General features: G+C 51.9%; 1 protein-coding gene across 9 annotated transcripts in view; it reads right to left on the bottom strand.

Annotated features, from left to right (window-relative positions):
* Positions 1-549: 549 nt before the first annotated feature.
* Hip1 (huntingtin interacting protein 1) overlaps positions 550-26,598 on the bottom strand; it is a 118,402-nt gene continuing 92,353 nt past the window's right edge. For 5 of the 9 annotated variants that reach the window (XM_040731224.1, XM_040731221.1, XM_040731226.1 and 2 more), the window contains exons 10-31: positions 26,348-26,423; positions 26,127-26,267; positions 25,085-25,191; positions 22,816-22,888; positions 21,724-21,907; positions 20,422-20,510; positions 19,477-19,593; positions 18,792-18,893; positions 18,436-18,579; positions 17,430-17,565; positions 16,268-16,354; positions 15,863-15,970; positions 15,653-15,789; positions 13,388-13,498; positions 11,917-11,975; positions 11,673-11,766; positions 10,451-10,551; positions 8,469-8,574; positions 6,881-7,004; positions 4,934-4,995; positions 3,710-3,818; positions 550-2,975 (exon numbers count right to left, since the gene is read on the bottom strand). In XM_040731224.1, coding sequence (XP_040587158.1) covers positions 2,923-2,975; positions 3,710-3,818; positions 4,934-4,995; positions 6,881-7,004; positions 8,469-8,574; positions 10,451-10,551; positions 11,673-11,766; positions 11,917-11,975; positions 13,388-13,498; positions 15,653-15,789; positions 15,863-15,970; positions 16,268-16,354; positions 17,430-17,565; positions 18,436-18,579; positions 18,792-18,893; positions 19,477-19,593; positions 20,422-20,510; positions 21,724-21,907; positions 22,816-22,888; positions 25,085-25,191; positions 26,127-26,267; positions 26,348-26,423 — 2,320 coding nt within the window. In that variant the 3' untranslated portion in view covers positions 550-2,922. Of the gene's footprint in view, positions 2,976-3,709; positions 3,819-4,933; positions 4,996-6,880; positions 7,005-8,468; positions 8,575-10,450; positions 10,552-11,672; positions 11,767-11,916; positions 11,976-13,387; positions 13,499-15,652; positions 15,790-15,862; positions 15,971-16,267; positions 16,355-17,429; positions 17,566-18,435; positions 18,580-18,791; positions 18,894-19,476; positions 19,594-20,421; positions 20,511-21,723; positions 21,908-22,815; positions 22,889-25,084; positions 25,192-26,126; positions 26,268-26,347; positions 26,424-26,598 lie in introns of those variants that run through there. The other 4 variants (XM_040731229.1, XM_040731223.1, XM_040731222.1 and 1 more) reach the window with 3 other exon arrangements.

Below are 26,598 nucleotides of genomic sequence, written 5' to 3' on the forward strand. Positions count from 1 at the left end.
CTTTTTTTTTGGTTTTTCGAGACAGGGTTTCTCTATTGTTTTGGAGTTCCCTGTCCCGAGGATCTGTCAACAGGCATGCAGCAGACTTTAGTCTAAGGAGACCCAGGAGGGCTTTAAAAAGCTGTGAAGTTCCTTTTGAGCTCTAAGAATTTTCAGTGTTTGGTTTGTCCAGCCACTGGGTTAAAGACTCATGTTTAGGTAGCAGCAGAGCCAACAAATGATGGTTTAAGCTAAGTGAGACGGCTCACACCTTTAACCCTAGGACTTGGGAGGCAGAGGAAAGGGAATCTCTGTGAGTTCAAGGACAATGAGATGCCCTTACCTAGTTTGAGGCCAGCCAGGGCTATATAAGACCCTGTCTCCAAAGACAGTGGTGGTGCACGTCTTTAATCCCAGCGTTTAGGAGTCCGAGGCAGGCAGATCTCTGAGTTCAAGGCCAGCCTGGTCTACAGTGCGAGTTCCAGGACAGGCTCTAAAAGCTACACAGTGAAACCCCATCTCCAAAAACCAAAAGGTTGCATATAATCTATACATAACACACATGTATAATCTAATTACACTTAATTTTTGTTTTGAGACAAGTATGTAGCCCAGGCTGTCCCTAAATTCAGGGTCTTCCTGCCTCAGTCTCCCGAACGCCACGATTACAGGTATGCACTATCAATCCTGGCTAGACTAAGGCAGTTCTGACTTGAGTTACACTAAGAAGTTCGACACAACACCGAGCAGGTAGGAACCTTGTGCTGACGACCTACCTCGTGCAGGGGCTCTTGACTGTTTTGCTACTCAGGAAGAGATTAACAGGGCTTGACGGGCTTTTCAGACAGGTGTGTTATTCATTCACCTGTTGTTATCATATCGCTGTGCGTGTGATCTCCTCTTGCTGGGACTCACACGTGTGAATGGGTCAACACCAGAAGCAAGGGCTGACTGTGTAACAGACACCTTTGGGAAAGCTGACCTCTGCAGCGCACATGGATTGGCCTGAGTGGCACAAATGGGCCAACAATGCCACACACTGTCTGTCCTGGTCCTTGGACTCAAGAAATGCTGAGCAGAGAAACATTCTTCTGGCACCAGAATGGACCGCTTCTACTGCAGGTAACTCCTACAGCCCAATATATCGGTCATGTGTCTCAGTTGCTGGGAGTTTTAGGAGTGCTGGCTTAGAAGACACTCAGGGACAGAGTGGGGGTGGGTGGAGCCGGAAAGGGGGCTGATTCACAGTGATCAAACAATAATTAGTCTCACAACCCATCACCCAGCAAAGCCCAGCCATGTCCCGCTGGGGACAGGTTCAAGGAAGCGCTTATTGCCTGCCACCTAACAGTTACAGAAAAGAAGGAAGACGCCACCTCCCTGCCCCATCCTAAAGATCAGAAGGTCACTTAATTCCGTGGTCCATTTGAGAGTGGCAAAGTGCTGTCCGGCTGCTCGTATCCAGGCGGGACGCCTTCTGTCCCCATCCCGTCGTCATGGGAGCAGGACTGGGTAGTGGTGGGGATGGTGTCACAGTCAATGATCCTCTTTCTCCTGTTCCCTGCTCCTCAATGCTTCAAGGAACCTGCCTGCTTTGAACTCCAAGCCCAGAAATGACCACAATTGGTGCTTTAGTCTTGTCTGTGGTCTGTGAAGACTGATGGCAGAGGACTAGCCAGACACCCTCAGTCCTGACTGCTCCCAGCCTCTCGGGGCAGATGTCGCGTGAAGACTGTTAGTAATAAATATGAAGAGTCCTACCCCGAGTGGAGTTCCCTTCCTGATGGGAGCAAGTGAGTCTGCTGAGCAAGCCGCACAGGCAGCCATCCTTTTCTGGTTCAGCAGGACGCAGAAGCAGGCAGCTAGCAGAGGAACCACTTCCGGGTCCTTTACGTCTGTCCCTCCTAGGGCCTTGCCTAGGTTTGCCGCAAGGTGGCCCACGTGACACGGCACAGGACGTCTGCTCTGGGGATGTAGTGTTGCTGTCCACACCAGCCCCATTCCAGCATGTGATGGGGTGGTAAACCTGGTCACATGAGCTCCTAAGAAAAATGTCCTCTCAACAGCTGGGCCCTGGCACCTTAAAAAACAAAACAACAAAAAAACCTCTGATGCTCCCTGGCTTGTGAAGGTGGACAGAGGCCTCAGGATGGCACCCAGGGTCAGAAAATTAAAGGCACTAGCTCTGCTTCAGACTTCAGAGGACAGCTGTCACCCTGGGGGAGTGGCCTTGGCTGGCGGGAGAGCCGAGCTGGAGCACCAAGGCTGCACCATGGTGTGTGGGGGCTTCCTCTCAGAAGGCTCAGAGCTCAGGGAGGGTAGGGGTTGGAACCCTTTTTGGGAAAGTTGGCGGTGTGAAACTTTCAAAATATAAAACCAGAAGACCCAAATAACTACCTAACAATAAGCAGGAGGGGACCCTGGGAACTGCCAAAAGCGTAGTGTGGAGCGCGAGCCGTTGCTTTGGCATTCCCCGCCAGGCCACCCGTTCCCGTTCTGACTGCGCATCCAGGTGGCGTGGCCTGGATTGGAATCCAGCAGAGTTCAGATGCTCACAAGTTTGTGCAAATGACAAAATGCAAAAGACTAAGAAAGGGGTGGGGGGAGAACAGGGTGAGCTACCCCCCCAAGCTCCCAATGACAAGAAGTCTCTCCAGGAAGGATGTGACTGGAATTGGATATTAGGCAGGACAGGCTGGCCATGTCGCCGTTTTTCTGTGGACCTGAGCTTGCTCATGGCCAACACTGGCCTGCCTGGACGTCAGGGACAGAGGAAAGAACTCATCATGCATTCAACAGAGGCGGTGGCATGAGGGGGCATGACGGGCTTCAGCTTTTGCCAATGGAGGGGTCTGCGATGACCCTGGTGTGCCATGGTGAGGGCCTCACAAACGGAAGGGTGACGAGGATTTACATTCTGACACGTGGGGCGTTGGCTTGGCTCTACTCTTTTCCAGGTATTGCTTCTTGAGTAGCAGGAGGTGAAGCCTCTGTCCCTAAAAACAACCACCACAAAACATTTCACACAGAGCCTCATGCACACACGAGCTCCTCACGCCGTGTCAAGAGCACTGGCTGTTCTTCCAGAGAACCCAAATTTGAGCCCCAGAACCTACATTACAGCTCACAACTGTGTCTATACCCAGAAAATAAAAATAAATCTTTTTTTTTTTTTTTTTGGTTTTTTGAGACAGGGTTTCTCTGTGGCTTTGGAGGCTGTCCTGGAACTCGCTTGGTAGTCCAGGCTGGTCTCGAACTTACAGAGATCCGCCTGCCTCTGCCTCCCGAGTGCTGGGATTAAAGGCGTGCGCCACCAACGCCCGGCAAAAATAAATCTTGAAAAAAAAAAAAAGCAAAACAACAAAAGCAAAGTTAGCAACCTGGCTGGCACTGTAGTGACTAAGAAAGTCACAAGCTCAGTGGTCAGTGTGGAGGTTTTGTATAACACTCTGTTTGTCTGTTTGTTTCTGGCCAGGTAGCCTATGGTGACTCCAAACCCTGAATCTTCCCGCCTCTGTCTCCCAAGTGTTAGGTTTGCAGGTATGCACCACCCAGGCTAATGCTGAAGCTTGGAAGCTCTGAAATTCTCTACGGTATGTCCACCTTCAGGTTTAAAGGGGGATGGAAAGCGGAGAGGACGAGGAGGAAATGGCAGTCCAGAGGGACCCGTTCTGTTAGGGAAAGGCCGCCCCTCTGCGGTACCAGCAGTCAGTACCCAAGGCAGGCTCACCTTCTTCCCAGCCTTCGGCAACACCAGCCAGCTCGTAGTGTTTCTTCCGAAGCTCTCCCAGTTTCTGACGCTCCTTCTGCAGGTCATTTTCCAGCTCCAGCACCCTGACCTGTAGGAAAAGGGTGCGAGAGAGTCTGCCATTGGTTTAATTTAGTTTAAGAATCTTAGCCTTCTGAATGGTCTACCAGTGAGCTATGCACCCACCTCTCTGCTGTGTCTCTCAGTCTCTGAAGTAGTAGGGATTAGATCCAGGGATTATGATAGGCAGGAGCTCTACCACTGAGCCACACCCCAGTCCCTCACTGGGGGATTCTAGGCAGGAGCTCTACCACTAAGCCACACCCCAGCCCCTCACTGGGGGATTCTAGGCAGGAGCTCTACCACTAAGCCACACCCCAGCCCCTCACTGGGGCATTCTAGGCAGGTGCTCTACCACTGAACCACACCCCAGCCCCTCACTGGGGGATTCTAGGCAGGTGCTATAAGACCAAGTGACACCTGGCCCTTGTCATGCTCCTTTAGCCACTCTCTGGACTTGCCTTCTTTAGACTCACTCTGGTCTCTCTCTGTCTCATATTTTCTTCCACCATATCCATCCCATGCCCACATTTTACTGGAATCCACTGGATTGACTGAGCTATCTCCCCAGCCTGAGATGAGCCTGCTAAGGTTACAGCTCAGCCCCTAGTTTAATTCTCTTTTGAGACAGGGGCTGGGGTGTGGTTCAGTGGTAGAACACCTGCTTAGAATCCCCCAGTGAGGGGCTGGAGACAGGGTTACACGTAGCATAGACTGGCCTTCACCTCCCCAGTGCCAGGTTACAGGTGTACAACACAACGTTTGGCCTTCTCTCCCCCATTTTTCCATCTTTAATTATGTGTACCTATGTGGGAGGGGACATATTCGAGTGAGTACAGGTGCCCACAGAGCTCAGAAAGTGCTGGATCCCCTAGAACTAGAGTTACAGGTTGTTGTGAACTGAGCCACTTTTTTTTTTTAAATTAAGAGTCTTGCTATGTAGCCCACACTGGCCTTAACTCATGGCAGTCCTCCTGCCTCAGTACCCCAAGTACTGGGACTGTTGCGTGCATGCCCCACAGCTGGCTTCATTTTCCCCTGAGTTACTGTCTTTCCTTCTGGCTTCTCCCCAGGGGAATGATACTTGGGGCTGACGTGCAGGGAACGGAGACAACCCAACCTTAGACGCGGCCACGGTTTCCTTACCTGAGAATCCATCTCCTGGCGCTTGATCTGGGTCAGGGTCATGCTCGAGAAGTCCATGCTGTCTGCGAGGGTGGATACAGGAAGACCCAGTCAAATCACGTCCACAGCTGCCACTAGCGTCGAGGACAAGGGCAATTCCCCACTGCAGAGCTCCGTCTGCCCTTTGCCACCATAATGGCTGCAAGCTGAACTGCCCCATAGGCTCTTGTTTGGAGCACCTGTTCCCCAGCTGCTGGTGTTATTTTGGGAGGCTGTGGAATGTTCAGAAGCAGGGCCCCAGAGGCATGCCCTTCTTTGTGTGTTTATTAGTGTGTATACAGGAGCATGGCATGTATGTACATGCGTGTGCGAGGGTCTGGGAGACTGAACTTGGTTGTCGGCCTTAGTGACAAGCTCTCTTTCCCAGTGGGACTCTCACCACTCCCTGGATGAGAAGGGCAATCGCTATGGAAACATGTGGGGAGTGTTTGTGGGGAGTTTCTAGACGAGGTCAACTGAAGTGGGAAAGCCCATCTTAGACGCAGGCAGGAGTCTTTATTCCATGGGTTGGGTTCGGGACCGAATTAAAAGGAGAAAAGTGGAAACTAGGTGTGGATGACTGTAATCCCAGCACTAACGGGAGCAGAGGCAGGAGGATCTCTGAGTTTGAGGACAGCCTGATCACGTAGTGAGTTCCAAGCCAGCCAGGGGCACACAATGAGACAAAAAAACAGACAAAAAGAGAGCTTTCAGGCTGGAGAGACGGCTCAGAGGTTAAGAGCACTGGCCGCTCTTCCAAAGGTCCTGAGTTCAATTTCCAGCCACCATATAGTGACTTACAACTATCTATAATGAGATCTGGTGCCCTCATCTGGCCTGCAGACATACTCGCAGGCAGAACACTGTATGCATAATAAATACATAAATCTTAAAAAAGAGAGAGAGCCGTCAAGCAAGGTGGGGGAGTGTGGGGACAAGCGTTCACCGTCCTCTGCTTCCTGACTGTGGGTCCGATGTTAGCAGCGGCTCCACGCTCCTGCCCCCACTCTCCCCACCGTGGGCGGCGCCCTCACACCGTTGAGCCAAAGCAAACCCCACCTTCTCAATGGTTTCGTTTTTTCTTTCACACTTATTAGCGTGTGTGCACACACACTTGTCGTGCTGTGAGAGTGGACACCAAGGGGAGGCCAGGGCTCTTCGTCCACCACGTGGGTCCCAGGCATGGAACTCAGGTCACCAGCCTCGGCAGCAGTCACCTCTGAGCCATGCAGCCCAAATCCTTCCTTTTTAAAGTTGCTTTTATCAGGGTCTTTGGTCTGCCCACGATAATGAGAAAATTAACCAATTCATTGGTAACCAGGGTCTGACTCTCTGGAGACAACCAGACCTCTATCGACTTTTCTCTGACCCCAGGGAAGTAGCGGGCAGAAAAATCTACTTAATAGTCTCCACTCCAGCCAGGCGGTGGTGGCTCACGCATTTAATCCTAGCACCAGGGAGGTAGAGGCAGGTGGATCTCTGAGTTCAAAGCCAGCTTGGTCTGGTCTACAGAGTGAGTTACAGGACAACCAGGGTGACACATCGAGACCCTGTCTCAAAAAACCAGGAAAAAAAAATCATGCTTAGTGAGACCCTGCTCCAGGAGATCAGCACAGACGCAAAAAGACCCAAGGGACAACCAGGCCCCACACATGCCAGGGAAGCATTCCACATCCTTCCTAAGAAGGCATCCAGGAACATCTGGGTGAGGTGGTGCACACCTTTAATCCCTGCACTCAGGAGGCAGAGGTAGGTGGAGCTCTGTGTGTTTTAAGGCCAGGACTACAAAGTGAGGTCCTATCGAGAGAGAGAGAGAGAGAGAGAGAGAGAGAGAGAGAGAGAGACAGACAGACAGACAGACAGACAGACAGACAGACAGAACTGCATTGAGATCACGGAGAAAGAGATCCAGAGCGGCTGAAAGGCTACCTGTCTCCTCAATCTGAGATTTGCCAGAGGTGGTTGAGGCCACCACAGCAGCCGTGGCCTGGTTCACTCCCCGAGAGGCCTGCTGCAGCTGGGTCAGATTGAGGCTGCCCTTGTTAGCTTTTACCTGCCGGGACAAAGGACATTCATGCTCACAATACATCAGAAGCAGCAAGGATGTGACCAAACAGCTGGCCTGGTGGCCCTCAGCAAACAGACTGTTGTCACCAGCCAACCTCTCTAACCACTGCGGGCCCGGCCCCTGACACATCTGAGTGGGAAGTGACCCTGGCAAGGAGGTTGGGTTTCCCTGCACTCCAGCTTGCACGGCTGCTGGAAGAACTCTTCCGTGTGTGGGAAAACCTGGGGTCCAAGAAATGAGGGTGGAGTAAGAGCACTCATGGGGTGCGGTTCCGGGTCACTGTGGATACAGTGGTCAACAGCTTTGCGTGTGGTTAAATGGGGCTGCGGCTCATGGTCAGAGATATAGGAGGGGCAGGCTTTGGTTGCATGGGCCGTAAGGGCCATGCCAAGTAACCTGTAGTCCTCGCTAATCAGCTTCATTACCAAATACTTTGTTTTTTTTTAACACAGGGTCTCGCTTTGTAGCCTTGGCAAGCCTAGAGCTCAATATATAGACCAGCCTTTGCTTCCTGAGTGTAGGGGTCAAAGGCATATGCCAGCATTCCTGGCTAACAGACACCGTGTCTGGTGAACAGATACTCTTTTGATTTTGGATATTCGTAATGGAACCCAGGGCCATATGCTTTACCACTGAGCCACACCCCAGCCCCTCACTGGGGGATTCTAGGCAGGGGCTCTACCACTGAGCCACACCCTAGCCCCTCACTGGGGGATTCTAGGCAGGGGCTCTACCACTGAGCCATGGCCCCTGTCTCTTACCAGCAGATCTGGAGCAAGCGCTTTGTCAATATCCTCAGACCATGTTAAGTTTGTGTTTATTATTTTATTTACGTGGTATCTACGTGTAGGTGTGCATGCCATGCTATGCTCATGGAAACCACGAGAACGAGTCTCGGGGGCCATTTCTCTCATTCCACCATGCAGGTCCCAGGGATCAGACTCAGACCATCAGATCTGGCACCAAGTGCCTTTTCCTAACTACGCCATGCCACGGGCTCTGCTTGAAATTTTTATTCTGAACCAAAGTCTTGTCAGGTTGCTCAGGTTGGCTCTACATTCACTTTGAGCTAGCCTTTAACTTCTAATTCTCCTGCCTCATCTTCCCAAGTAGCTGGGATGACAGGTCTTCGTCAACCTGGTCCACTCAATGCTCCTTGAATGATGTCATTGTTACTGGAGGCTGGCATGCCTGGGACCCTCCAGAGCTGCCTATTGATGGTGGTAAGAACAGCAAGGCCTACATGCGATGAGCTGGGTGGAGGGGCCCCTTGCTGCCATATACGAGGCTTTTTAGAGAGGTTGCTATGTAAACCTTGAGAGGCCAAACTTTTATTCAGGACCCAGCCGAATAGTGCTATGGATCTTCACCCGTCCTTGCGGCTGGTTCCAGGGCTCGAGCCCTCTCTGACTTAGCCTCACAGTGTGCTGGAGCACCAGCTGGTCCTACCTTGGATGCAGCCACAAGCTGGGCTGTGCTAGCAGCAATCTCGTGTGAACACACCATCAGTTCCTCGAACTTCCCTTTGCCTTGGACCACGAGATCGGCAGCATCCCTGAGAGCCCAGAAGAGACAGGAAGGATGAGGTTGCAGAGAGCAGAAACCATCAGGATCCCATAAGTCCCTGGAGGCAGCCTGCTTACTCTACTCCTATGTTGTCCTGGGAGACCTAGGTCCCTTTTAAACTGCCAGTAATAGTCACTTCTTTTTTTATTTCTTTGTGTATATATGCATAGGTGTGTGTGCCTGTGACTGTGTGTGTGTGTGTGTGAGAGAGAGAGAGAGAGAGAGAGAGAGAGGGAGAGAGCGTGTGGAAGCAAGAAGGTCACCTCAGATATATATATATATATATATTGGTTTTACGAGACAGGGTTTCTCTGTATTGTTTTGGAGGTTGCCTCCCGAGTGCTGGGATTAAAGGGGTGCGCCACCACCGCCCGGCCACCTCAGATATTTTTATTTAATAAAAAAGTTTTTTTGAATTTTGAGACAGGATCTCACTATATAGCCCTAGTTAGCCTCAAACTCACAGAGTTCCATCTCTTTTTGCCTGCCAAGTGCTACGATTGAAGGCATATGATCTTTCTTTTGTTTTTGAGACAAAGTCTCATTATATAGTTCTGGCTGTCCTAGAACTCACTCTGTAGACTAGGCTGGCCTTGAACTCACAAAGAGCCACATAGCCTCTGCCCCCTGAGGGCTGGGATTAAATGCATGCGCCACTATACCTAGCTGAGACACTGACATTTTTGTTTTGTTTCGTTTTGTTTTTTTGAGACAGGGTTTCTCTGTATAGCCCTGGCTGTCCCGGAACTCACAGAGATCCACCTACCTCTACCCCCCAAGTGCTGGGATTAAAGCCATGGGCCACCAATGCCCAGTGAGACTCTCTCTCTCTCTTGGTTTGTTGAGACAGGGTTTCTCTGCATTGTTTTGGAGGCTGTCCTGGAACTTGCTTGGTAGACCAGGCTGGCCTGGAACTCACGGAGATCTGCCTGCCTCTGCCTCCCAAGTGCTGGGATTTAAGGCGTGCGCCACCAACGCCCGGCCTGACACTGTCTCTTAATGGGAGTTAGGACTGGCAGATTAGGCCTACACCAGCTGGCCAGTGAGTTCCAGGCACCCTCCTGCCTCTGCCTTCCCAGTTCTGGGGTTACCAATGCATGCCACCACATACGGCTTTTTATGTGGGAGGCAGGGACTGAATTGAGGTCCTCAGGGTTACCATGCATAACTGCACGGCTAACCCATCTCCCAATCCCACTGTTCATGTTTTAAAACAATCACGGGTTTCTAGATTTTTTTTGTTGCTGTTGTTTTTTCAAGGCAGGCTTTCTCTGTGGCTTTGGGGGCTGTCCTGGAACTCGCTCTTGTAGACCAGGCTGGTCTGGAACTCACAGAGATCCGCCTGCCTCTGCCTCCCAAGTGCTGGGATTAAAGGTTGCGCTAACACCACCCAGCGTGTTTCTAGATTTTAAGAACCTTTTGGGTCAGGTATGATATTGTATGCCTTTGATACCAGCGCTTGGGAGGCAGAGGCAGGCGAATCTCTGTGAGCTCAAGGCCAGCCTAATCTACATAGCGAGTTCCAGGCTAGCCACAGACACATAAAGAGACTCTTGCAAAAATCAAAACAGAGAGACCCAATACCAACACCAACACCAACAAGCTTTTGGGATGACTGGGCTCGGCAAATTCTCCACCATTGCTCTAGTCCATCAGAACTTTACACTCTATTACTATATAGGGTTTTGTTGTATAGCCCAGGGTGGCCTCTAACTTATTATTCAGACTCAGCCCCGAGTGCTGGGGTTACAGGTGGGTACCACTACAGCTGGCTATGAGATGGATACTTTTCTCTCTCTTAGCAACTGTCTGCGGTGACTGGAATGGGGAAGGGGATAGGGGGAGCCTTGGAACCGGACACTTACACCATGATGGTAGCTCCCCAACCAACAGCTTTGGAGGCAGATATAAGGCCTTCTGTCCACCGAGAGTTCTTTGCATAAAATTCTTTAGGGGATGCTGTACCCTATAGAAGCAAAATATAACAGCTTGGTTAGTTATTTGATTTTAATCTTTAAACACATTTCACGTATGAGTATTTCGATTGCATGTACATGCACCGCATGTGTGAGGAGGTCAGGAGTTACAGGTGGTTGTCAGCAGCCATGTTGGTGCTGGGAACTGAACCAAATCCCCAGCATTTTTTAAAACAATTTATTTAGTATATACAGTGTTCTGCCTGAACGTATGCCCACACACCAGAAGAGGGCACCAGATCCCATAACAATGGTTGTGAGCCACCATGAGGTTGCTGGGAATTGAAATTCAGGACTCTGGAAGATCAGCCATCTCTCGAGGCCCAGATCCCCAGCTTTTAAAAAAGATTTATTTGTAATGATTATTTGTGTGTCTGTGTAAGAACAGGCAGGTGCCCAGTGATGCCAGAGGCTCTGATGCTCTCGAGCTGGGGCTGCAGGCAGTTATGAACCACCTGGTGTGGGCGCTGACCTGAGCTCAGACCCCAGAAGGCCAGGGAGTGCTCAGCCATCTTTCCAGCTCCTAACGTTTTTTGATTTGAGACAGGGTCTACATGTATAGACCAGGCTGGCCTTGAACTCACCTCCCAATACTAGGACTAAACCGTGCATGATTTTATGCAGTTTGAGATGAAATCCATGTTTTCATAGAAACCAGGCAGGACCTTTCCAAATTGAGCTACATCTTCAACTCAGGAAGGCGGTTTTGAGAGAAGGCCCAGCTGTGTAGCCCATGCCAAGGTCAAACTTGAGATCCTCCTGCCTCAGCGTTATGAGCATTTGAGTTATTTAAGGGGTTAAGTATCTGCAGGGCTGGGAATCTATAGGGAACCTGTCTCCCATGTCTGAGGGATGACAGTACCAGGTTTAATCCTGGGATCCACCCCGTTTCCCACTCTCCTCAGTTGGTCCCTGAGGACCCAGGAACAGTGTCAAGTGGGAGCAGGGGCTACAAGGCGCTGACTGATTGCTTCCTGAGGGCAGCAACTCTCAACTTCCCACAGCGGCTGGGAGATTTCCCTAAGAATGGCAGATCTGCCCGAGATGGGTGCCCAGCGTAAAAACCAGATTCCGGCACACGGGGAGGAGCTGACACCACCGTGCCGCTTACCCTGCCGCTTTCCACGATCTCCTTCTGGAGGTCCTTGGAGGCCACCACGAGGACCTTGATGGCTTGCATCAGGCTGGTACAGGAACCAAGGATCCTAGTAAAAAAAAAAAAAGGGTCTGTGACTGGGACACTTCCTAAGTCAGGAAAACCTTGGAGGGAAGCTGGCTGGTGAGTGACAGTTCACTCTGGGTCTTGCTTTCAGGGGACCTTGCTTACCTACTGGGACCACAAGGCTCACACTGACCTTTCGTTCACCTCCAACTTGACTCCCGTGTCTCCTGCTCGGGATTTACTGAGTATTTCCTGTTAAAAAGAAGCATGTCTGGTTTTCTCTCCCAGGCTTCCTCCATACTAGGCAGGTGGTTTGTCTGATAAGCCACAACCCCAGCCCCTCACTGGGGGATTCTAGGCAGGTGCTCTACCACTGAACCACACCCCAGCCCCTCACTGGGGTATTCTAGGCAGGTGTTCTGCTAAGTTAGATCTCAGCCACTCACTGGAGGAATTCTAGGCAAGTTACATTTCCACCCTAAGAGGCATGGTTCCCAAATGTATCATGAACCCTGTCTTGATACACTGCCTCGATACACCAGATCCAACCATGTGTGGCAGCACAGAAGGCTGAATCTAGCTATCTTCATCTCTGTCCTTGTGAGCCCGAAACCCCCAGACCTCTCATCTCCCGATGGAAGGCAGCTGGAGTTCACTGCTCAAGTGAGTGAGAGTCTTGTCCTTGGCACTCGGGCTGCTGTGCATGAAACACCAAGAGCTGTGACACCTGACCACCAGGGGCAGCTGCTCTCAGATCCACAAGACACGTGCTCACACAGGGCAGGGAGTGAGTCTTCTACCAACGGAGCCATATGAGACCTTTCCAACAGGCCCCCCCTCAGTGTCTCCTGAGGGATTCTTTGACACCTATTAGGCTTCCTCTAATGGTTTATTATGACAGTGATGGCTAGCTCTGTCAACCTGACGACCTAAGCTCACTCATCAAGGCCATGCTGGCTTGTGGGATGTCTCAGTTAAGTTAACTGATGGCGGGAAGACTCAGTCACCGTGGGCAGCACCATTCCCTACACAGGTGGCCCTGAACTGTGTGAGAGTGGAGAAATCTAGTTGAGCACAAGCAGGCAATCAAATACATACGTATAATGCTCTCTGCTCTTTACTGTGGATGGGATAAGACGAGCTGCCTCCTGCTCCTGCCTCGGTGACTTCCCCGTAGTGCCCTCAAACTGTAAGTAAAAATAGACCCTTCTCCCCTAAGTTGCTTTTTGTTAAGGTGTTTTATCACAGCAACAGAAATGAAGGTAAGTCAATGGCCATTCTACAGAAATAGAATCTAAATCCAAGCCAGGTGGTCTGAAAATTGAGCCCTGGGTGGCCTGACACCAACACATCCAACCTCGTAGGAAACTGCTCATCGTTCTTCACAAGGACCTCATTTTCTTCCCTCACTGATGCAGTGACCCTGGCCTCTGATTATTCTGTGTTCTTCTCCTCTTCCTTTTTGAGACAGAATCTCACAGAGCGCAGGCTGAGGACAACCTTGAACTCATGAACCTCCTGCCCCCACCCCACCACAGGTCTGCACCACCACACCCGGCAGTTCTGGCTGCTTTGGCAGGGGACTAGGACATTCCCAAGGCGCAGCACTGGCCGAGGGAGCGGACGGGAGTGTTGCTGTGGGACATCCTACGGAGCCCCCTCACCTCTATCCGGGCGGTGGCGGCTTCGATGGCAGCTGAAGTGGCGGCCATCTCCTTGTCCACAAGGTCACCCAGCTCTTCCTGTTTTATGTCCAGGCCTCTTGGCAGCAGTTCCTGCAAGCAGTATTGCAAAGGTTAAAAGACACTGGGCATTTTCTTTGCTTTTTCCTGGCCCTATCATGGGACCCTACCATGGGAGGCAGGGTCTGTCACAGACTCCACCTGGAACTTTCCATGATACGAATGCTGGAACCTTGGCGGAACAGTAGTTAAAGATGTGTTGCTACATTCTGTTAAGCTGTAGTTAAAGATGTGTTGCTACATTCTGTTAAGCTGTGCAACATTCGTTTAGTGATGCAAAGACGTGCTGCATTCTTTTACGTTGCATTTGTTTAACTCTGTGAAGCTGTGCTACTTTGCCTGTCTGAAACACCTGATTGGTCTAACGAAGAGCTGAACGGCCAATAGCAAGGCAGGAGAAAGGATAGGCAGGGCTGGCAGGCAGAGAGAATAAATAGAGAAATCTGGAAAGAGAAGATCAAGGAGCAAGAAAAGGAGGAGAGAATGACACCGGGCCAGTCACAGCCACACGAAGGAATAGACAGACAGAATGGCATGTCAAACAGAGAAAGACAAGAGCCCAGAGGCAAAGGTAGATGAGATAACTTAAGAAAAGCTGTCTAGAAACAAGCCACGTAAGGCTGGGCACTTATAAACCGGTTTCTGTGTGGTTATTTGGGAGCTGGATGGCTGGTCCCCCAAAGAGTAGAGCAACACCACACGGAGCCTCAGGCTCCCCCTTCTCTGCGTCTCACAGGCACGCCCCGCTGGGAGGCCACCAGTCCCCAACGCTGCAGAGCCACTCAGCTACAGACACTGTGGCCCTATGATGGTTACCCTTGACTGGCAACCCGATGGGATTGGAATCACCATGGAAACAGACTTCTGGGCGTGCTTGTGAAGGAGTTTCTAGACTGGGTTAATTCAGTTGGGAAGACCCACTTGGATGTGAGTGGTTCCATTCCATGGGCTTTGGGTTTGGACAGAATAAAAAGAAGAAGAAATAAAGCCGGGCGTTGGTGGCGCACGCCTTTAATCCCAGTACTCGGGAGGCAGAGGCAGGCGGATCTCTGTGAGTTCGAGGTCAGCCTGGTCTACAAGAGCAAGTTCCAGGATAGCCTCCAAAGCCACAGAGAAACCCTGTCTCAAAAAACCAAAAAAAAAAACCAAAAAAAACCCCAAAAAAAAACAAAAAAAAAAAGAAGAAGAAGAAATAGAGCTGAGCACCAGCATCCATCTCTCTGTTTCCAATGGCGGATGCAATTTTTCCCTAAGACAGGGTTTCTCTGTGTAACTCCAGCTGCCCTGGAACTCACCTGTAGACCAGGCTGGCCTCGAACTCACAGAGATCTGCCTCCCTCTGCCTCCCAAGTGCTGGGATCAAAGGCGTGCACCACCACATTTTATTTTATTTTACTTTATTTTATTTTATTTTGTTTTTTTTTTTTTTTTTTTTACGAGACAGGGTTTCTTTGTATTGTTTTGGAGGCTGTCGGTCCAGCCCGGCCTTGAACTCACAGAGGCCTCTGCCTCCCGAGTGCTGGGATTAAAGGCGTGAGCCACCACCGCCTGGCTCACATTTTATTTTTTTAAGACCTTTATTAACAGGTGCTTGCAGCTGGGCATTGGTGGCCAGGTTGCCTGGCTGGAGAGCCCTAGGAGTCTGCCTCTGACTGCTCTGCCATTTTTCTTTTCTCTTTTTGATATGGGTTCTGCAGACTGAACTCATGATCTCATGCATTTTAGGCAATTACTTTATCCAGCGAGTTGTCTCCCTGGCCCCAAAGTTATTTTGTGGATACCCAAGACACACACTACAACTCCATGGGTAGGCATGGTGTGTCTGCGCCTGCGATCCTAGTACGTGGCAGGTAGATGCAAGAGAATCAGCCATTCCACGTTATTCCTGGATTCACGGTAAGCTCTAGGCTAGGCTGGTCTATCCGAGACCATCTCAAAGTCAAACAGAAAACCAGGCAGGGCTGGGGATGTGGCTGAATTAGTACAGAACTTGTCTAGCATGCATGAAGCGCCGAGTTCCATTCCCAGGCCACATAAACAAGGTACAGTGGTCTAACCCTGCACCCAGGAGATGGAGGCAAGAGAGGAGTTCAGGGTCATCCTTGGCTACATACAGTTCGAGGCCAGCCTGGGCTACACGAGACCTTGCCTCAGACAACTAAAAGCAAATCACATCACTAACGATACCTGGCCAATGGCCTCGATCTTGCTGAGGCAGCTCCTCATGGCTGTGCTGTCAGCTTTCTCCATGGCTTCCTCTTCCTCCAGGGAGGACAGATAGGCCAGGGTTTCCCTGCCATACTGCCTACAGGCCTCCGTCAGAGCTGAAGACAGGAGGGAGATGTTTAAATGCCTGCTTTCCTTGCTCTCAGGGGCATCCCCTCCACGGATACTCACAGTCGGCTGGCTCTGGTGGGGCCCGGAGGCTGGTGGCACTCCCCTGAATGATGGTGTCACTGGTCAAGTGGGCAAGCAGGGTTACTGAGTGCAGAAGCTCACTGATCTCTGCAGGGAAGGGAAGGGAAGTCTCAGGCCCAGTGGTGGTGTAGGGATACAGGCTCCTGCATGCAGTTACCCCCAGTGGCCAGAAGAGGGAGTCAAATCCCTTGGAACTGGGGTTTCAGGCAGCTGTGAGCAGCCTGAGGTGAGGTGGGGTGCAGGAGAACAGAACCTGGGTTCTCTGCGAGAGGGAGTAAGTACTCTTAACCCCTGGGCCACCCCTCCAGCTCCCCTTTGTATATATCTGAACCTGGCATGTTGCCCCTAGTAACAGAGCCCACGTTCGTTCTCTGTTCCTCTTACCTTCTGGGCAGGCCAGATACCGGCTGCGGCTCTTTTCCAGTTGCCCAAGGCAGCCGGAAACAGCCTTGACTTTGGAGAGCAGGTGGTCTGAGGGGAGACAGGGCACCATCAGAACAAGCCTTCTCACAATTTGCTCTACACAAGCAGCTGGGTGGGCGGGTGTCCCACTGAGAGTCCCTGCCCCCGGGGCTTTTCCCTTATCTAGAGGGAGAGCTGCTGCCTGTGCTGGTGCTAATGTGATGGACACAATCTATTTACTTTTCTTCCTTTTGAGACAGCGTCTCAGGTAACCCAGGCTGGCCTTGAAGCCACCAAGTAGCCAGGCATGGCCTTGAACTTCTGGCCTTCCTGCCTCCTTCCCCAAAGTGTTGGGATCACGGGCATACACCGTCAGACACATGGTACTAGAATTGGAACCCAGGGCTTTGTGCAAGCACAGCAAGCACTCCCCCACTGAGCCATGTCCCCAGCCTTCCAGAACTGCTTCTCACTTTACTATTGTCTCAGCGGACTGCTCACTATAGGGGCATGGCATACTCCAAGGTTTGAACCTTAAGTGTCTCTTAAAGCTCACGGTATCAATATTATTATTATTATTATTATTATTATTATTATTATTATTATTATAATTGAGACAGAGTCTCACTATATACCTCTGTCTGCCTATGGGGTGGGGACAGGTCACCCGGGGCAGATCTTGGGAATCGCTCTTCCTGCCTATTTCCTGTCTTGCTTTCTGCTTACAGCCCACCATGATTACGAACAACTCTACCACACGTTCTCACAACCACAAAGAGAGCTGCTTTTCCATGCCTTCCTCTTCACTGTGGACCAGAACCTTCTGAAACTGTGGCCAAATGAACCTTTTCTTCCTGAAGTCATTTCTGTCATGCACTACGGTCAGAGGGACACAGTAACAAACAGGACACTGGCTGAGGCAGAGGCTGTCTGTCTCACCTGCCGGGCTTACGAAGTCACAACCCCTCAGGCAGTAAGCCACAGAGCTTCTGATTTAAGTGGCCTAGGACGGAGAGCGGGCACACCCCAGGGGCTCCGGCATGCAGCTGGGCTGGGGGCCCCCGAGCTATGCTTCCTGTGGTATTCAGCCCCAACAGGAAGTACCAGGCGGCTGGGCCCAGCAGGCGGGCATCTGGAAGACTACCTGTGGACCCCGCACAGCTGATGAGAGCAGGCTCTTCAAGCTGGCTCAGCGCCTCCTGTATCGCGCGCTCCGCAGCCTTCCTGGACCCTGCCAAGAGTATTTTCCTCTGGTCCTTTACCTGCTGGCACATGGATTCCTAGAAAAAGGCCAGGGAGGTGAGAGTCAGCCAGGCACACCATGAGCCCCAAGCAGCATCCACCCGGGACCACACTGGGATGCCTGGCCTCTCATGGGGGCGTCGGTCAGCTCCGTGCAGACCTTGGTTCACAGGAGTGCACAGCGGACCAGTGACCCCCCCGGGTGATCCCCCCAGGGTGGCACGCAGATGACTTCCTGAGGATTGCTAATGTTGTCATCTTGAGTAAGAGAAGCACACCTCTAGCTGTGTCGTTGAGATTATTTCTCTGCTTTTTTTTTTTTTTGGTTTTTACCAGACAGGGTTTCTCTGTATTGTTTTGGAGGCTGTCGGTCCAGCCCGGCCTCGAACTCACAGAGATCCGCCTGCCTCTGCCTCCCGAGTGCTGGGATAAAGGCGTGCGCCACCACCGCCCGGCCGTTGAGAGTATTTCTAGAGATAGCCAGAACCCAGCACAGGTCCTCTGGCACTGAGCCTCTGAACCATCTCTCCAGCCCATATTTTACTAGGCAGGGCCTCCTGTATCTCAGCTTGGCCTCAAACTCAGTATTAAGGAGCTGAGGATAACCGACCTCCTGATCCTCCTGCCTCCACTTCCTGAGAGCTGGTTACAGGTGTGCGTCTGCATACTCGGCGGACATGGTCTGGAGACTGAACCCAGGGCCTAGTGCTCGTCAGACAAGTGCTCTGCCCACTGAGGGGCAACCCTGGCCCACACACCATTCTTCTTATCCCAAAAGAGGCACTTGGCCTTAGGAACTGTGTCCAGGGAACACCCTGGCCACCAGGCCGGATGGCCTTGAACCCTTCCCCTCCGCGGCACACCTGTCTCTGGCGTCCACGGCGGCCCAGTGGGTGTCTGTTACTTGCCTGGGCACGGGCCAGTTCGATCCGGGTACTTTCCAGCTGCTCTCTGAGGGCTGAGAACTCTGTCTCTCTCTGAGCTGCAGCAGTCACCAGGCTGCCCTGCTCCTTCTCCAGCTCGGCGATCCGTGTCAGCCACTTGGCTTCAGACTGCAGAGGTCACCATGTGGAAACGGGGAAACTGAGGGAATTAAACAGCCCCTCCCTGGGCCTCCAGACCCAGTGGCTCCAAAGGGCAGGAGGTGATTGGCTTGTCCACGTGCCTAATACTGCCTCGCAGCGTTAAGTGTGGATTAACTGGGGCCACGGGGCTCCTGGGAGGGGCTGAGGCAGCAGAGGGAGGGGGACAGGGAGTGGCTCACCTGGGCAGAGGTTTCCAGGCTGCTGTGGAGGACCTGCAGCTCTTGCCTGCTGCTGGCTAGTTCATGCTTCAGGTTCTCCAGAACATCCTGCTGCTCTTGAGTCTGAGACGGAGGCAAACCAGGAACACATACGTACATACATACATACATACATACATACATACATGTATATACACTTCCCAAGGTATTGATTGAGACTGTACTCTGCACTCCACTGGGTCTAAGTTACACGTGTGGGTGTGACGGGCAGGCTGGAAGGAAGGTGACAGCCCAGACCTTGCCAGCAGCTTTTCTTTTCCAACAGTAAGGAAGGTTAGTTTGCCAGCCATTAGTGAGAACTGATGACTAACATGGAGCATGCGATGAGGCTCTCTGATCCATGCCTGCCTCAAAGCGCAGGGGATGACTGAGCGGCTGAAGGTGCTTGCTGCTGATCTAACGATCCGAGTTCAAACCCTGAGACCCACAAGGTGCAAGAAGAGACCCTAAAGCCACAGGCTGTCCTCTGACTTCAACACGCACGCTGTTATGTGTACACGTACATGCCCCTCCACACGCACACACGCGCACACACACACATACACACACGCGCGCGCACACACACACATACGTATCTATGCACCGATAACACGAACAGTAAAAGCCCACTCCCAGTGGACACCTCCCTCCTGCGTCTCCTGCTCACCTTCCGCTGGGCCTGGTCACTTACACGTGCAAAGGAATCTTCTAGTTCTTTCTTCTCTCTTTCCAAATCCACCTGGGCTTGCCTGGCCACGGACACCTGTTTGGTGACCTCCGCATTCTGAAAGGGGAGAAGAGTGTCCTGAGATCACATCTCTCAGGCTCAACTCCCCATCTTCCTTCCAATGACTTCTATCAGACAGTGAGTGTCAAGGAGACGGACACAGAAGAAGGTTTCTCCTACCCAGAGGGAAGCCGGAATGGAGCCATGACCTTCGGGTGTCAGACTTTGGGTATTTACAAAAATACACAGATGGGGTAAGGGTGTGGCTGTCTGGTGGCCTGGGAATCACTACACAGCACCAGGGTAGCCTCAGACTCGGAGCAATCCCTCTGCCTCTGCTTCCCAAGTTTGGGGATTGCAAGTGTGATCACTCTTTGAGACAGGGTCCTCCTGTTTAGTCCTGGCTGCCCTGGAGTGCTGGGCGTAAAGCCATGTGCCTCCACGCAGGATCTTGTCTCTGCTTCCTGATTGAAATTACAGGTGTTGTTCCATCATGCCCAGCTCAAATGAGGCGTGATTCTAACTGTGACCGGCACACAAGACAGAGCTCAAGAAGACTTAACAGGCTGGGGTTAAGGTGTGAGAGCTGGAGGGAGGGCTGAGGGGTGAAGAGCACATGCTGCTCTTTCAAAGGACCCAAGCTTGCTTCCCAGCACCCACGCTGGGTGTGATCTCAGCTTCAGAGGATCTGATGCCCTCTTCTGGCCTCCTCAAGCAACTACACGCACATGCACATATACACAAACACAGACACACAAGCACGCACACGCGCACACACACAGACGTGCGTGCACACACGCACACAGGAAGAATAAACAGGAGGTCTACACTGTTTCTCCTGTGGTGTGGGGTATGCGGGAGAACTAGAGGGGTCAGAGTCCCTACCTTCCGCAGCAGGTCAGCGTGGTTCTGAACCAGCTCGCTATACTTCTCTTTCAGCTTGCTGTACCGCTGTTCGTTGGCCTGGGCCTTTCCTGCATTGGGAAAGACCAAGGTGAGGCCTCTGCCCTGGCTGGGATCCCCCCATCCTCCCTCCAACAAGCTGGGGCCCTGAATGTTTTTAACTTTCATTTTCTTTTTCTTTTCTTTTTTCCCCGAGACAGGGTTTCTCTGTGGAGGCTGTCCTGGAACTCACTCTGTAGACCAGGCTGGCCTCAAACTCACAGAGATCCGCCTGCCTCTGCCTCCTGAATGCTGGGATTAAAGTCGTGCACCACCAACACCCAGCTAACTTCCATTTTCTGAGACAGGGTTTCTCTGTGTAACAGCTCGGGCTGTCCTGAAACTCCCTCTGTAGACCAGGCTGGCCTCGAACTGAGAGATCCACTGCCTCTGCCTCCCAAGTGCTTTAAAAAAATAGACATGGTAGCCAGGCTGGCCTCAAACTGGCTATGTTGCCAACACGAGTTTGAACCTCTGATCCTCCTGCTTCCATCTCCTGGTACTGGAACTACAGGTGTGAACCACCTCACTCAGCTAGAAGTTGTCTAACTAATTTAGGTTTTTTGGGAGACAAAGCCTTGCTACACAAACCAAGCTAGCATTATGGTCACCCTCCTGCCTTAGTCTCCCGAGTTCTGAAATTACAGGTAAGCACCTGTACTACACCAGGACATAAAGGTTGTCTTCTTTAAATAAACATTCCCCTGATTCAAATTCTTCTGCAAACCGATGCCTACAAACACAGTGTGGTAAGAAAATGGTCCCCAAAGGGAGTGGCACTATCAGGGGGTGTGGCCTTGTTGGAGGAAGTGTGTCACTATTGAAGCGGGCTTTGAGGTCTCCTGTGCTCAAGCTACTCCCTGTGAGGTAGACCACTTCCTGTTGCCTGCAAGTCAAGCTGCATTAACTCCCAGCTCCTGCTCCAGCCGCTTGTCTGTGGGCGCCTGGCCGCGTCCCACCAATTAGAAATGTTTTCCCTCGAGTTGCCGTGGCCACGGTGTCTCTTCACAGCAACAGAACCCCTGACCAAGAGCGACAGCAGCCCTGTCAGCGGGGCGTCAAGGTTCACGTCTACTCTCCCGCTCAGGTCTTCACGCTGTGGCTCTCGTAGAAGCTGCCCCTCCCGGGAGAGGCACTGTGCCACCAAACCCGTCCAGCACCTAGGGCTTTCCCTCGTGGGAAGTCGCAGCGACCTGCCTTGCTCCCGCCGCCCCCTCGGTCAGGCCCAGCCCCTCACGCTCTCACGTTCTATCTCCGTCAGGCTGCGCTGCGCCTTCTCCGTGTCCTCTCGCTGCCTCTTCAGCTCATCCAGCTCTGTGCGCAGGAACTCGCAGTCATCCGTGGCCTGCCGTCCCAGGTGCTGCTGCTCCGCCAGCTCTGCCTCCAACTCGCTCACACGACCCTTCAGCTGCAGCACGTCCCGCTGGCTCTACGAGGGACACTCCAGGTGAAGGCCACTGTGAGGCTGCCCCATGGGGCACCAGGCAGGACAGGAATGGCACTCACCCATTATGGGTGATCTCTGTATCTTCAAATTTCCTGACCCACAGATCCAGCCAATCAGACAGAAAACATTTTTTTGTTGTTTGTTTTGGTGCTCTTGAGTAGGGAGCCTATGGGGTCTTATTCATGTTAGGCCAGTAGCTGCACTGCTGAGCCACACCCCACCCCCTCACTGGGGGACTCTAGGCAGGGGCTCTACCACTGAGCCATACTCCAGCCCCTCACTGGGGGATTCTAGGCAGGTGCTCTACTGCTCAGCCACATCCCCACCCCATCCCCAGTCCTCGAGGCACTCCAGGCAAGACCTCCACCAATGAACCATGCCTCCAGTCCCTCCCCGGGGCATTTTAGCCCAGCTCTCTAAAACTGAGCCACACTTCTAGGCCACCACTGGTGAATTTTAAGCAGGCCCTCTATGGCTGAGGCATACCATCCACTCCTTACCGAGGAATTCTAGGCAGACGCTCTATCACACTCCAAGCCCCGCACTGATGGATTTAGACAAGTTATCTATCACAGAGCTATGGCCCCAGCTCCTAAGTCAAGCTTTCTCAAGGACCTTATGAGAAAAACTGGTCTTCCTTATTACCGTCTGACAGCCGAGCCCTAATCAGGGCTCGCAGGGATGCTGGTACCCAGCTTAACGGCCTTCCTAAAGTCACAAGTCACGACAATGAATTCTAGTGGAGACCTTGAGATGGCCAAGTCCACTGGCTTTGTTGTGCCTACTAACTGGCCGTCTTAGGATGGGGTCCAAGTAATATCACGAGGCATGGGTAATGACAAACGCCCCATGCCGGTGAGGCCCGAGTGCGGGTGGATCTGAGCACGCACCTCAATCTTCATGCTGTCCAGCTGTCCTGTCAGCCCACTGATCTCCCTGTACAGGCGCTCAATCAAGTGGTCCCTGTGAAGGAAGGAATGGGCTTGGTGTCACTATGCCCCACCCGGTCCCGGTCCTCCAGGTAGGTTGACAGACTGGCAAAGGAGGGGGAAGCTGGTATTACTTTAGGGCCACTGTCTTAAACAAACAAAGAAGCCGGGCGTTGGTGGTGCACGCCTTTAATCCCAGCACTCGGGAGGCAGAGGCAGGCGGATCTCTGTGAGTTCGAGGCCAGCCTGGTCTACAGAGTGAGTTCTAGGATAGCCTCCAAAACAATACAGAGAAACCCTATCTCGAAAAACAAAAAACAAACAAACAAACAAAATAAAAACAAAGAAAAACAACTTTATTTTTGTTAGCAGACACCCAATGGAGGGTGATTTGGTCTTCCTCCTCCCCTCCCCTCCCCTGGTGTGCTAGAATTACAGACATTACGACTGTACCTGGTTTACATGGTACCGGGTTACCTCTGTAGGCTAGGCAGGGGCTCTACAAGTGAAACCACATCTCTAGCCCCACGGATAATAATCACTTTTAGCAGGATAAATTTTACAGTCAACTTTTCTCAACTGTGGGTTTTTTATCTATGCATTCAACTCACTGGGGATGGAAAACATTTGTGGAGGAAAAAAAAATGCATCTAGACTGACTATGTATAGACTTTGTTCTTGCCATTATTGCCTAAACAATATAGAATAACGGTCTGGTGCGATGGCACAAATGGTAAAGACGCTTGCCATCAGGCCTGGCAACCTTTGCTAGGTCCCGGGACCGATACGGTCGAAGGAGCCGTCCTGACTTACACACTAATACCACAGAGCAGAGCGGTCATTCTCTCCCAGAACAACACTTACAGGTGTATAAAGAGAAACAAAAAAACCCACAGAAATGAACGTCGCAGCAGTGATTATATTATATTAGGCTCTAGGAGTCATGTAGAGGTGATTTAAAGGGCACAGAAAGGAGGAATGTGGGTTCGATGAAAATAGTATCCAGCCTTACAGTGGAGTCTGGCACAGCGGCTGGACTCTGTGCCTGTGGAGGTGATTCTGGAGCCAATCACCTTTGATACGTAGGGTGACTGTACCCTAAACATTAGATGTCTCACCCTGATGCCCACAGGTTCACAGTGACTGATCTGGGATACGGAGGTGGGGGTCCTATTTGAGGAGTGGTTACGTGTGTCTCTGCCTGTTAGTATACACACGTGTGTGGAGGCTGGAAGAGGGTGTTGGATCCCCGGTAGCTACAGACAGGTAATGAGCCACTTAGCATGGGTGCTGGGAAATGAACTTTAAGTAGCAAGGGCCCTCCTTCAGCCACCGGGCCATTTCTCTAGCCCTGCCCCCTTTCATAGCTGGAGACTAAATCTCAGGTCATAGGCACGCTGAGAGAGGGCTCCACCGCTGAGCTATACCTGCGGCCCTTTCTTAACAGCCCAGACACTAAGGGGCCTTAATGTGGCTGAGGTGGTTCTGCAGGTGACGGTGAGCGCTCCCAAGACCACAACCTGAGTTTGTGGAGGGAGAGAAACGACTCCATGAAGCTCTCAGACTCCCACAAGTGCAGCCCTGGCACCACCCCCACCCCTGGACCCACAACACACGCAATCACACAAAACAAATATAACAACACAAAATCTTTTTCTTAAAGAAGTGCTTTGCCAAAGATATGGCTCAGCAGTTAAGAGCACTGGCTCTTTCAGAGGACCCAAGTCCGTTTCCCAGGACCTACACTGGGCAACAGAGCTGTCTGTTAATCATAGCTCTAGGAGACTGAATACCTATTTTTGGCCTCCATGGCCACACACACACACACACACAAAACACACACTGGCGTCGAGCAGTAGGAAAGATACCCAACACAGATTTCTAGCCACTATACAGGCATACATAGGCAAGTGTACTAGCACACCCATGTGTGTGTGTGTATATATATATATATATATATATATATATATATATATATATATATACACATACATATGTCTACTGCCCCACACTTAAACACACACACATAAACAATCACATATACAATCAGATACCAAACAAAGGAAGTGTAGGGCAACTATGGAATGACACTAGAGGTTGACTTCTGGCATAAACACACACACACACAAACACCCACGCACTCGCACGCACGCACTCGCACACACACACACACACAGGCAGAATTCAATCTCCCTTCTAAGCCATGAGCTCCCAACCAGCACGGACTCACTTCTCATCCTTATTCACACCGTTTTGATTGTTGAAATTGAAGGGGTCGCTGCTCCACGAGCTGCCGAAGATGTCATCAAACTTGTTGTCAAACGAGCTCTGCAGAGACTGGAAGGGTGCGGGGAGAGCAGAGAAAATCGTCTGGGTGTGGGCGCAGGGTGGGTGGGCTCTCGTGCGGTTCACTATTTTATTATTTTTTAGGCGGGGCATACTATGTAGCTATGGCTGGCCTGGAGCTCACTCATACAGACCAGGCTAGCCCCAATCTCTTAGAAATATCCCCCTGCTTCTACCCCGAGTACTGGAATTAAAGTGTGCGCTGCTGTGCCTGGCTCCTTCCTTCCTGTCTGTCTGTCTGAGTGCTTAAACAACACTTTCTAGCCTGCATGTATGTCTGTGCATTGTGTGCGTGCCTGGTGCTCACACAGGTCAGCAGAGGGTGTGGACTCCTTCAGGACTGGAGTTAAAGACGGTGGTGAGCCACCCCATAGGTGCTGGGAATCAAAGCAGGTCCTTTTCAAAAGCAGTAAGCACTGATAATGGCTGAGCCAACTCTCCTGCCCTGTGCATTTGGGGACAGGGTCTCATGATGCACTATGTGGCTGGAGTTGACCTTGAATCCTTCCTTTCCTGCTTCCACACCCCAAGTACTGTGATTACAGGTTTGTGCCGCCACCACACGCGGTGCCGACAAACTCTGTGTCCTTGATTTGGCTGAGACCTATCCAAGGTCACTCCAGGAGCCCAAGTGCAGGGGTGCAGGGGGCTCAGCCTTATCTCCCACTCCTTACGAGAAAGAGGGCCCAGCTAGCACTCTGGCAAACGAGTGCAGTTGCACGCATCTTCGATGCAGAGGCAAGAGGATGTCGAGAGCCCAGGGATTCGAGAACAGCGTGGGCAACACAGTGAAGACGCCGTGTCTAAACATTAAAGCTGAGCAGACCTCGTCTGAGCAGATACACCCATCCAAGCCAGGAGCCTCTCCTACTGTCTGTTCTGGGGGCAACTGGATGGGCCAAGTTCCTGTCCCAAGGGTCCCGTACCTGCTGGGAGGCACCCATGTCCATGAGGTCATCCTTCTCCAGGACAGGCTCGCTGTCTGGTGATGCCACCTCCGCTGGGATCACCACCACAGGGCTGACGTGCTCTGACAGGGCTGAGGCTCGGAGGAAGTTGGGTGGATTCTGGAGGAGCAAGACACAGCTTTACAGGATGCTCACATGCCAGGCCCTGGGGCTGTGCAGAGCCCAACAGATGCACTCACCTCAGGCAGCTGGGGGATCTGAATGAGCCGCTTGAAGTACTGTAGGTTGCTGGAGCGCTGGAACAGATCTTTCAACCTGGGAGTGCACGAGCATCTCAGAGGTGCTGGGTGTGGGCGGCTGCCAGGCCCAGGAGTGCACGGGACACCTCCCCAGCATTTCCACCCTCTGCCCACCTTATAGGCACAAGCCCTCCAAAGAGCCAGGGCTCAGGTCTGACACTATAGGGCCAGGGAGATGGCTCAGTGGGTTA

This window comes from Mesocricetus auratus, unplaced genomic scaffold, assembly GCF_017639785.1.
Source record: "Mesocricetus auratus isolate SY011 unplaced genomic scaffold, BCM_Maur_2.0 Super-Scaffold_100025, whole genome shotgun sequence".
Classification (NCBI taxonomy): Eukaryota; Metazoa; Chordata; class Mammalia; order Rodentia; family Cricetidae; genus Mesocricetus; species Mesocricetus auratus.